Raw genomic sequence first — 12070 nt, 5'->3', positions numbered from 1 at the left:
TTTCCAATTAATTCTGACATTTGTATAGAGGATAAACATATAAATACCATACAATCATAAAGAATATTTAGATAGGTAAACATAACTAAAGGAAGCATGAACATTCTCGCACCCATCCTCTTCAGCATGTGTAAGTTAGAACCTTATTTGTTTGCATTAATGTCATAATAGTCAACACAATATTTCAAAGACTTACTTCATGAAACAGGCATAGTTAATGAACAGAATAGAGGAATATGGACTTCTGACAAAGAGCAGAAGCAAACCAATGAAGAAAGCAGTCTTTTCAACCAGCAGTTCCCAACAGCTACACACGCAAACAACAAACAAACAAAATCAAAAACATGAGTCTAAACACAGATACTTAGTGCAAAATTCAGGCTCTAATTAGAAGTTTTATCCTGACCATAAACTACTAGCCCTGTTTTCAGATCAGCAGCAGGGGTGCCTTAATTCTTCAGTTTCTTTACATTTCCACTCACAGTAGAAGATTCTTTTAGATGGCAAAGCCAAAGACCCATGGACAACTAGATGTGTATTTTAAAAAGAGAATTATATGCAACAAATATATTACATGATTTAGACTATTTTAAGATGATAGGAGAGAAATAAGCAAAACAGAGAGAAAAACTGAATGTCCTCAATAATTAAAACACTAGTGGGGATGTTAGGATGAGCATCCTGACAAGGTGGGCATGGTGTGCTATGGGGCACAGTAAACAAGAAATTAGACAAGGTAGGCATGTGTGTGTGATATGGGGCATAAGAAAAAAGAAATTATGGGATCCAATGCATTCCTCGCATCCGTAGGAATTAAGAGTTTTGGTACAGAATATAGAAAATATAGTAGTAATATGTAGAAGAATTAAAATTAGGGACTCTCTAGTATTGAGCTAGAAGTATCAATATAAACATACTATGAATATGTATACAAATATACATATCGCTACAACAAGCCAAGGTCCCTAATATCTTGACTTAAAGTCAAAATCATCATTTTTTCATTTAAAAGAAAAAAAACCTATCACCAAGAGCTGGTGGTGCACAACTTTGATCTCAGCACTCAGGAGGCAAAGGCAGGCAGATCTCTGAGTTCAAGGCCAGCCTGGTATATAAGGTGAGTTCCAGGACAATGTACAAGATGGACATGAACCACTGACACACCAGACAGCTGGGATCACGACAAGAGAGAGCAATCTGAAGAAGTTTTAGTGGCCAAAAATGAGGTAATCTAAGCTTCTAAAGATACAGTTACAATTTATTAATATATCAAAGAGAACATTTGAATATATGTATTAATAATGCTATTTTAAAATTAAAATCACCACCTTCATTACAGATTAGTTTATTATTTTGACAAATGGTAAGAAAGAGACAGTTTAATTCAGCTTACTATATAAAGCTGAGAGACATGACATTTATAAAAGTCCAAATAATACATGAAAATAATTTAAAAAGAAAATTACCATTTTATCTGTTTTTATGTTTTTTGTTTTTCGAGACAGGGTTTCTCTGTAGCTTTGGAGCCTGTCCTGGAACTAGCTCTTGTAGACCAGACTGGTCTCGAACTCACAGAGATCCGCCTGCCTCCGCCTCCAGAGTGCTGGGATTAAAGGCATGCGCCACCACCACCCGGCTGAAAATTACCATTTTATAACATTAATGAATGGATGCACCTTGAAACTGAGCATCAATAGTTGCTATCACCAAAAACCAGAAACAGAGCAAACGAACCTGAAGGGTGAGCCTCTGTTAAAGGCCAACTACTCGTGAGCGTCTCACCAGAGTATTGACCTGCAGACCAGCAGAAGACACAAAAACATGTTAAAGGTTGCCATGCAGATACAAACAGGTCCAGTCCCCAGATGCTGCAGCTGCAACAGATACATTTTAAGGGAAGAATGGGGCTGATGGGGACCTGTAGACTAAGACACACACTGAAATGCTTTCAGTGGATATTATGCTGTTTTCTGGGGACGTCCAGAGAGGTGGTAAAACCATGTAAGCAAACAAGAGAGTGTGAAGTTCACGGCAATGGTGACGGAGGGGAACGGAGTGGTGGTTAAGACTGGGACAGCACAGAGAGGTGCTTCCCAGTGCTGCACAGATCTAGGTCTCCAGCTGGCCAAGGGTGCTTTGCTCATAAAGGCACATTAATCTATGCATTTACTTTGTGTGGCTTGCTTCATATGCATTATATTTTGTAATAAATATATACTAAGCCAGCACTAAAAAGAATACAACCATTGCATTCTCTGAAACAGAGTATATGACTCATTTAGCTAAAAGCTAACACAGATGTACTTACTGTAATGGTGTTCATATTTTGGCTTTTCAGTTGAAAATATCTGTAAATTTTTTGGACTCCTTTGCCAAATTGTAGTATATTAATAGTGGGACACAAACACTTTCCCATCAGTCACTGCTGCCCTTTAAAACTTGCCACAAAAATAATGCTTCATTTGCTGGCGGTGCACACCTGTGTTCCAGCATCAAAGCCAGAGGCAAGGCAATTGGAAGCTGAAGAATAGCCTGGGCCACATGAGACCTTGTTTCAAACAAATGGCAAGAAACAAACACAAACAACAAAACCTCTCATAGGAAAAGCATAGGCCTGTGAGGTTTATCTACCAGGTCTGACACGTTCTGTGACCGCAGTGACTACGGGGGCACGCTCAGGTGGTCTCTCCACAGACTGTGATGCTAGCACTGTTATGGTTTTGGTCCCTTTAAGAGACAAACCACACCCACTCCCTCCCCCATCCGCTGAGGCAGGCTGATCTTCAGCTTCTGGCCTCAGCTCGCTCTCTCTTCCTTCTTCCTCTCGGAGAGGCAGCTTCGCTTCTGCCTCTCTCCCCACTTCTCTGCTCCCCCTTTCTCTGTCTCTCTCTCTGTCTCTCTCTCTGTCTCTCTCTCTCTCTCTCTCTCTCTCTCTCTGTCTCTCTCTCTCTCTCTCTCTCTCTCTCTCTCTCTCTCTCTCTCTCTCTCTCTCTCTCTCTCTCTCTCTCTCTCTCTCTCCCTCTCTCTCTGTCCCCCCCCTTCACCCTTCCTCCTCCATAACTCCCTGAATAAACATTCAACCTCACCCTGCATGTCGTGTCTATCCATGTCTCTGTCTCCTGCCCGCCCGCCCGCCATGTGTCTCCCAGCCTGAGACCAGCCATTGCTCAGGGACCAACAGCCGTCTCTGTCTGGGGCCCACTGCCTGCTGCCACATGGCCCGCCACCACCGCGCCACCACCGCTCTGAGACCAGCAGCTCTCTGCCTGGGACTGGCTGCTCCCAGGGCCCGCTGTCTGCCGCCACATGGCCCGCCACCACCATTTGGGACCTACAGCATTTCTGCTGCCTACAGCCGCGGGGATCTTGCAGCATTTTTAAAAAAAGAATAACAAGCACCACAGGTAGAAAGAAGTCTCAAAGTCGCACAGCTAAAAAGCTAAGACGGCCGTGCAAATATAAAATGGAAGAGTAAGTTGTCATGAGGTGCTCATCAAAGCGAATGTATACAGCAGACCAAAATGGCAAAAACTTTTCAAAATAAAGTAGGAGTAAAAAATTTAAATGGCAATGTTACCATGTAATGTTGAAATAGGAGCGGCGGGGCTGCGTCCCCAATACCCCAGCCGCTTGCTAGCTTATGCCCGAAATAACAACACACAAACTGTATTCATTTAAGAACTGCTTGGCCCATGAACTCTAGCCCTTACAGGCTAATTCTCGCACCTGGACTAGCCCATTTCTAATAATGTGTGTAAGCACCCCAAGGTGCGCTTACCGGGAAGATTCTAGCCTCCGTCCATCCTGGGAGCATGGTGTCTGTGCTCCGGAGAGCAGAGTCTCTCCGGGAGCAGAGCAGAGTCTGACCTCACTTCCTCTATGTTCTAAGCTATGAGGCCAAGCAGTTGGTTTATTATAATTAACCAATTACCTTCCTCCATCAATGTAACACATGATAACCCACATATAAACTGCTAAAATGAATTACATAGGTATGTGCAGACTCATGTATGCGCACAGGTGCCTATGTGTGGGTGTGTCGGGGAGGTGGAAGGTCTGTGCTGTGTGTGGTTCCTCAGGAGGCATCCACCTTGCTCTTTTGCTGGGGTCTCTAGCCAATGGTGCTTGCCAGAGGCTGGCTGGCCAGTCAGAGAGCCTCAGGGTCCTGCTGTCCCCAACCCCCCAGCACACACATCCCATCTGGCTTCTTACCTGACCCTGTGGATCAAACTTGGGTCCCTATGCTGAACAGCAACTGAGTCGTCTCCCGAGCCCCTTCAACAGGGGCCTAATGGATTTACTGATCAAAGTTCCTTTTTCTATACTATTAGCAGCCATCTTCCTTAGACTACAGAACTCACTGCTCCACGCTTCTAGTTAAGATGCACACTATTTGTTTAGAACTCCGTGGTATGAAACTGGGCCAGGCATTTTCAAATATCCATAAAATAAATTTTAAAATGTTTTCCCTCAGAAAGGACAGATAATTTGGTCACAGAGAGTTGATTTCTGTTTCCTTTATTTTCTTTTCTTATTTTTTTTTAGCAGCTTGGTAAGCCAATTTTCTACTTAGACTCTACTGTTAAAACTCTCGTTTGCTTCAGTATGTGGGCTTTATCCTTTCCACGGTCTGTTATGCAAAAAAGATGGCTTCAGGGTTTTTTGTTTTTGTTTTTTAAGTTCGCTGTAAAGCAGTGGGTCTCATCTTGGATGAACATGAGATCACCTAGGGAACCTGAAGCAGATTACTGATGCCCCCTCCTGACCGGAGATTCTGATGGAAGGAGTGTGGCAGCCCAGTCTCAGAAGCTCTGCAGGCGGCTGCGATGCACTACTGGGCTAGGAACACTCTTCTAGGATTCTGATACTGTCCAGATAAAAGCTTATTATCTGGGGGGAGGGGGCTAGATGGGAATGTTTTTATAATTCTAAAGTTTAACAGATTCAATGATTATTCAATTTCTTCTCTATGAAGATCTCCCCTTTTGGTTCTAATTTCGGTGCTTAAAAGCATATTGACTTATGATTCTGATGATGTGTTTAAAAAGATTGATGTTGCTACAGAAAAGGAAACTACTTTCAGCCACTGGTGGCTTTAGCTTATAACATGCCAAAATGTTCCTGTTAAAGATTAAGTCTTCACATGAAAAAGTAAACCAAGTATTTCCCCCTAAAAACATTGATTTACCTTTTACATAGTGAAATTCACAAAAGTTCCTGGAAAAAAATTATAATTCTTTTGAATAGTTGGATTTTGATAGCGCAACTGAAAGGGACAATAGCTCAAACAAAAGCCCTTGCTGAGAAAATGAATTGCATGCAATAGAATCTCAGAAGTGAAAGAGAGTGGCCTTGGGATGCAGAAGAGTGCTTGCTTATCTAGTGACAGAGGTTCTGGGATAAATCCCGGGTAACACAAAAAGTGATACTCACATTCTATATACACATTCATTAAAAATAGATCAGATGTTTCCACAAAGTGGACACTTTCATAAAAACTATGGAAGCAACTCAACAAAACAGAATTGCACCCCCCACAAAGAGACTCAAACAACTCTTTAAAGACGGAATCATAACATCAAAATCTAGTTTATGTAATTTCCTTTGATACTGTTTCAGATGGGAGAAATGGCTAGCAAAGTCACTCCAGTGTTAATAAAGGCTTGAAGTTAAATCTAGAATAAAAGCAAGTGAAACTGGGTGTCCACCTCATCTTTGAGCACACTGTAAAGCCTTTTCATAATCTTCTCACTATCTGGGTGGAATCAACCACTCGGCGTTGGCTCCCACCATAGCTTACACGCACTCCACCTATAGCAAACTGACACTCCCATGTACCTCAACGTTTTCATAATTGTCTCTCACTGGTTAAAAAAATAACCAAGGTCCTTGAAGGCAAAATAGTTTCTTATTCCTACCATCTGGGACGAAACGCAGTGCTCAGCAAGGTCATGCTCAAAGCCACTGGCTAATTCAGACTGAAACACCATTACTTCAGGAAATGGGGAATAATGAGTCGGTGGGTAAATTCAGCCAGGACTATATTTATAGAGGAAAACAACGCTGGGAAGGCAGGTCAAGATCATTTTGGGTCAGGCTGAGCTTGGGTTCATCATATACTGAAGACTTAAGTGAAGTGACCAAAGCAGATGTGTGCTTCAGCTCCCATAGCTGCACTCTTTAGAGCCACCAGGGGCCTGGGGAGAACTTACTATCTTAAAAATAAGAAAACTAAGGCCAGTTAGACTAGGTGATCTACCCAAACCAGAACACAGAACTGGGAACATTTACTGCAGAAGAACTGGGGAAGTCCAGTTATTAAAGAACACATACATATCAGAAATAAAGGACTAGGACCCTTCAATATTCAAAGGCAGCCTAAAGCTGGACCTGATAGCACATGCCTTCAAACTCAACAACCAAGAGGCTGAGGCAGGAGGATGAGGAGTTTTAGGCTATGTAACAAAGCCCAGTCTCCAAAATAAACAAAACTCAAAAGACTGCAAGTTTATGCAGGTGGGGAAGAGAGCGCATAGACCGGCTCCCTGCCTCCCAGCACACTCGCTGAGAAAGACTTCTTAAAGTCTGAAGGTTTAGAGGAAAACACTGGCATAGATCTGCTCCACCAGTTCAAACTAAAACTAAGAAGAAGAGAACTCTTTCATTATTAAAAAAGAAAGCCAAAAGTTTCTGTTTACACAGGTACAAACTAAAAGCACACACAGGTTCATCATGTGGATAAGTAAGTGACCACAGCCCTGCTGGGAACAGACAGCAGGAGGATGCCTATGTGACCACTTTCCTGGGCTGCCATCAGCAGTCAGGCCCTGGAGAGAACGCTGCGCTGAAGTCCCCCTTGCCCCACTGGTGATATGCCATCACATGACAGGCTTACACAAAACGGGCCTTGGACTGGTGCTTGCTAAGGTAGCTGGTAGCATGGCTTTTCCAGGTATGAAATCCTCAACAACAAACAGGACTGGTGATCACGACCACAGTGATCGTGAGTTTGCTGTGTACGTGTTGCTATACAGAATACACCATTTTCACTAGTTTAACTCTACTTTTCAAATAAGGAAACTGCAGCACCTAGAGGCTGGTAACTCACTCAAGCAGACAGCGAGGCAGGGGCAGAAGCAGCATGTGAACCCAGAAGCCTGTGCCCTCAGTCACTGCACCGTCTCAGCCAATCTGGAATTGTCTGCTTATGCTCCAGCTACGCCACATTTTAGGATCTCATTTGATATTCAATTTCCTTTTGAATATTTGAAAATATAAATTACAGGCTTAAAATGTATTCACACATATTTCAGAATAGGAAAACCAGTAATACTATTTTATTTGCACTTCATTAAAATGGATGCATTTGTTTTAGATTTACCTGCAGTCCTCCTTGAGTAAAACCCAGGAGCAGGAGATTCGCTCTGTCCTTCTCAGAAGAGATTGGAGTCCAAGGCCAAGCGCCATCACTGGCCAGAGGCCACCAGCAAACAACTACATCCTCCGAGGAATTGATAGCTAAGCGACGCTCTAGTGTCCTGTGAGCTGGGCCAGGTATGTCATAATAGGAAACCTAATGGTTAACAGACAAAAAACATATGAAAACATTTATTTTAAAGGATGAAAAATCATCTGAGTATTTCCAAAAAATCAAAGCATCTGTAAATGTAAAAAACACAAGTAAATATGCATCTTCCACGTGTGCTTATGAGGGTGTCAGGATGTACCAAATTCCTTTGACACATATATAAAAAAGACATATGTTCAAAATTTTCCCAATTTTTAGCAGAGGAAAGAAGAAAAAGAAATGTGAGTTAGGGAGGAACTAGATGTAACAATTCCAATCAATACAAAATGTGCAGTCATGGTTGCTTGACAGCATCGACCTGCACAGAGGGTTCAGGACCAGCTCTATGAAATGACAGGTGTGGCGCTGCCGACCAAGAGTGTCTCGCGACTATCTAAGACATAACACGGTGACAATGGCTGACAACAATAAAAGGGAGAAACAACTCGAGGCAAATATCTCTTAAAAGAATATATTAGATGTATACACACATATTCTGCATAAAAGGGATAAGCCATGGCATCATACGTGAAAGTTTATGCAGCTTCTGAGAATTACACTTCTCTTTCTTAGGAAGGATTTGCCGAATTTATTATTCAAACTATGTTATTTTGGAACATGGTTATTTGAAAACATAAGCACGGCACCATCTGGGTGACACATGCCAAGGAAATATAGATTGCACCGTATTTCTGCTTAAGGAATTAATGGAAGGTTGATAGCTTGGAAGGAAAAAAAACTATCTTGCCATTGCTGGTCAGCAATAATCGAACCACTTTCTGGGGATTAAGCGCATGGCTAAGCCTACTGGACCAGACACTAGCAAAGGGCAGGGGGTCTTCTTATCAGAGAAATGCTTCTGGAGCCAGTCTCACTACATGACAGATTGCTTTCATATTCCTGTCTGCAAGGCAACAAAGGATGGCAGTAATGCGATAATGCCAGAGTGCAATGGGTGTTAAGAACCCGCTGCATTTATGTATTGTATTTAGTAAATAATCAGGCTCATCCAAATTGTGATCTCACCACTCAACCAAGGCCATTAAAATCAAGGTTAATGCTTTAATAATCCTCTGCTATTTTTTTTCCAACGTGGTCAAAAGGAACTCTTTTCTATTTGCATGGCCATAATATTATTGACCTCTTCATCCTCTGAATACACATCAAAAGGAACCAAAATCAAAGTAATTACCAGTGTTGTTCTCTCCTAGTAAACATTTAACTCCTTGCGCTGTCCCTCAACTGTTAAACTGAATTGGATTTTTAAAATGTGGACAGGAAAGCTTGTTAAAGGTCAACATTTCTGGATATTTATCCTGAAATTCTTCTAGTCAAAATTATTTCAGTGTGAAATAATTAAATTATGGCATAACTGGAGAGAAAACCAGAATTATAAATACTCGATGTAAGTCTTTGTTCTAAAATTCAAATGGACACAGATGCATTTATACTTTAAGTAGAAATACTTATAGTTAAGTTTTAATGAAATTATTATAACTTTCTTTTTATTTGAGAGAAATACTATAATCACTAAATATTTAAAGACACATGTACATCATATTCAGGTATCTAGCTTGCCATGTAGGCATGCTATAAATTTCTAGACGATAAAGTAAGTTAAAAAGAAGTGATTTGCACATTCAGTTTTTGCACAATGCAGAGCAGTAATTGTTTGAGATTTTACATTTCCTGTGGATTTTAATGGCATTGGTGTTCTGCATTGACGCTCAAAAGAGCAGGACACATGGATAAGTTTCTTACACTTCCAGTTGAGAAATGGTGGCACTCACTATTTTCAAATATTGCATGTTTCAAACGCTGAAGGAAGAAATGAAACCCATGGTCTTCCCAGAAGGGGACGTATTCCTCTATTGTGTCGCAATGATGTGAAATGCCAAAGTCTCCCAAGTCCAAAGGCAGAAATAATGTGCTAATTCCCCTCCTGAAGCAACATAGCGCCAAAGAGAAGGCCTATTTTTTTATATTTTTTCTTATGCTGCTGACACCCTTGCAGTTTTCTTTAGTCTCATTAGCTACCATCTTTTAGTCCAGAAGACGTCACTCAGTTACCTACCACACCTGAAACAAAAGGAGCTAGTCATACAGGATTTTACATAATAAGGTTAACAACACTATAAATGGCACTAGCTAAGAAATAATGATATATTTTTAAAAACCAACATTAGGAAAAAACATTTTAAAATCAATCTAGTTTAACCACTTTGGACGAAAGCAATGCTGTAATAACATTAAAGGGAAACTTTTATTTTTTGACTGACTAAATAGAATACATGAATATCATAAATTGCCAAGTAGAGAAAATCATTATCATGCAAATTTTATAGGAGCTCTACAAATCTGGCATACAAGCGAGATCATATTTTATTATCACAATGAAAAACTGATTTCAGGTAACTTTTTCCATGTTAAAAAGTAAGTTAAACTCTGCCTTATAACAATAGATGTTTCTTTTAAACAAATTATATCTTTATTAAACTCTTTCTTATAAGAAAAGATGCTTCTTTTAAACAAATTATATCTTTCTTTTGCCATTAGTACTCCAATCATCATAAATAACAATTCCAAAGTACAGAAAGTTAGGTACAAAAAACCAGCTTTTAAGCAAACACATCAATTACAAGCCACAGGGCTGTTGTGCCTCTTTATAGACACTTGAGGATAGCATATATGTGCATCACTTTAAAGACAGCTGTATATCAGCTCTGTTCCCACTGAACAGTGAACTGGCTCAAATCCACGTCACAGAGGCTGGGTCAGTCTTGCAAACACAAGTCATTGCTGAAAAGATGCCTTGAACTGAAACAGCCTGGAAAATGTATTAGATGCTCAGCCTTGCAGAGAGCATGCCTTCCCAGCATTAAAATGTAAGGGGGAAAATTTAAGCACATCATTTAAAATAAAAATCTTGCCTTAACAGATGTAAAGTCCATGATATGGGGAAACAAATTACCTGGAGTTAGCAGAGGGAGAGAAACTAGCACTCTGAAAGAAATTTCTTTTTGTATTTCCTCTAGCTAAAGTTGGGGTGGGATGTGAGGGTCTTCCCACAACTTATTATATTTTCTATTAATCTTTGAAAGACCCTCCTTCCTTCTTTCCTTTCTTAGACTGAAAACCAGAGTAGCTATATGGGTACTTACTGGAACGTGAAAATGGAATACATACTAACATCGGCATGAAAGCCAGCTTTGCCCTCCATAAGCTCAAATACGCCACCCTTAGGCCTACACCACAGAAAAGGTACAAGGCAGACTCAGGCTTCCTGAAATCCACAAACGTTCAAGAGTAAAAACCATAACATTAACTCCTGCAAAGCTCTTGTGTGCCTTAATGACTACATGAGTACATACACTGAAATTTCTACCTTATAATCCAAGGCTGAGAGTCTTTCCAGTCTCTTATTTACATCAAGAGAATCCATCTTCTTTGTAAACTGAATAAAACATAGTTTGTTTTGTGCCAAAAATGATAAGATGATGAAACTGTCTGTAAGAAGAGCTAAAACAGGGATTTAATGATCCCAAGTTAGACCAAAGTTATAACAAGTTAATACATTTCCACTGAAATATCATTAAAAGATACTGTCGGAAAATAAATATTAATTGAAGTTGCTAACATCTCCCAAATCCATTTTGAACGATGTTAAAGATAGTAGACATAAACAGTAACCAGCAATACAATAATATGGCTTGGGTATTTTCCGCTCTCTTTCAGTGACTTTTTCCATGAAACCCAACGTTTGAAGACCACCACCAAAGGAAGTATTTGGGACCCAGAGCTCAAAACAAGTAAGAGGCTGGGTATGGTGGCACATACCTTTAACTCCATCACTTGGAAGACAGAGACAGGCAAAGTGTGAGGCCAGCCAGGGATACATAGTAAGAGTCTCAAAAAAAAGATATAAAAAAGATTAAAGAGACTTTATTTGTGTTTATGTACTATTTCTACATTCATATATTCATATAAGTCATTTGAAAATAAATTGATATTGATCAGTGTTCTCTATGGATTTCTTTTTTTTTTTAATTTTTCATCTATGGCCTGGTGGCGGTGGCACATGCCCTTAATCCCAGAACTAGGGAGGTAGAGGCAGGTGAATTTGAAGCCAGCCTGGTCTACAGAGTGAATCCCAGGACAGCCAGGACCACACAGAGAAACCATGATTTAAAAAACCACACACAACCAAGTTATCTGTAATTCTTTTGAAGACTTACAAACTGGGTGAAATAAAGTATGCTCTGCCCAAGCACATATTACATAAATAATGTTCAATAATGAAGATCAGCAAAAAATACTTCTACAGCTTTATTTCTAAAGAATGTAAGTAGGAGCCGGGCGACGGTGGCGCACGCCTTTAATCCCAGCACTCGGGAGGTAGAGGCAGGCGGATCTCTGTGAGTTCGAGGCCAGCCTGGTCTACAAGAGCTAGTTCCGGGACAGGCACCAAAGCTACAGAGAAACCCTATCTCGAAAAACCAAAAA

General features: G+C 40.5%; 1 protein-coding gene across 1 annotated transcript in view; it reads right to left on the bottom strand.

Moving 5' to 3' along the window:
- The window catches only part of Wdpcp (WD repeat containing planar cell polarity effector), a 275150-nt gene that overhangs the window by 121525 nt on the left and 141555 nt on the right, over nt 1–12070 (bottom strand). The window contains exons 8-9 of the mRNA XM_050140767.1: nt 10953–11086; nt 7382–7573 (exon numbers count right to left, since the gene is read on the bottom strand). Coding sequence (XP_049996724.1) covers nt 7382–7573; nt 10953–11086 — 326 coding nt within the window. The remainder of the gene's footprint in view (nt 1–7381; nt 7574–10952; nt 11087–12070) is intronic.

Source organism: Alexandromys fortis, unplaced genomic scaffold (genome assembly GCF_014885135.2).
Source record: "Alexandromys fortis isolate MF-2015 unplaced genomic scaffold, M_Fortis_MF-2015_v1.1 scaffold_7, whole genome shotgun sequence".
Classification (NCBI taxonomy): Eukaryota; Metazoa; Chordata; class Mammalia; order Rodentia; family Cricetidae; genus Alexandromys; species Alexandromys fortis.
The sequence above is the reverse complement of the archived record's forward strand: the minus strand, read 5'-3'. Positions and strand labels throughout refer to the sequence as shown.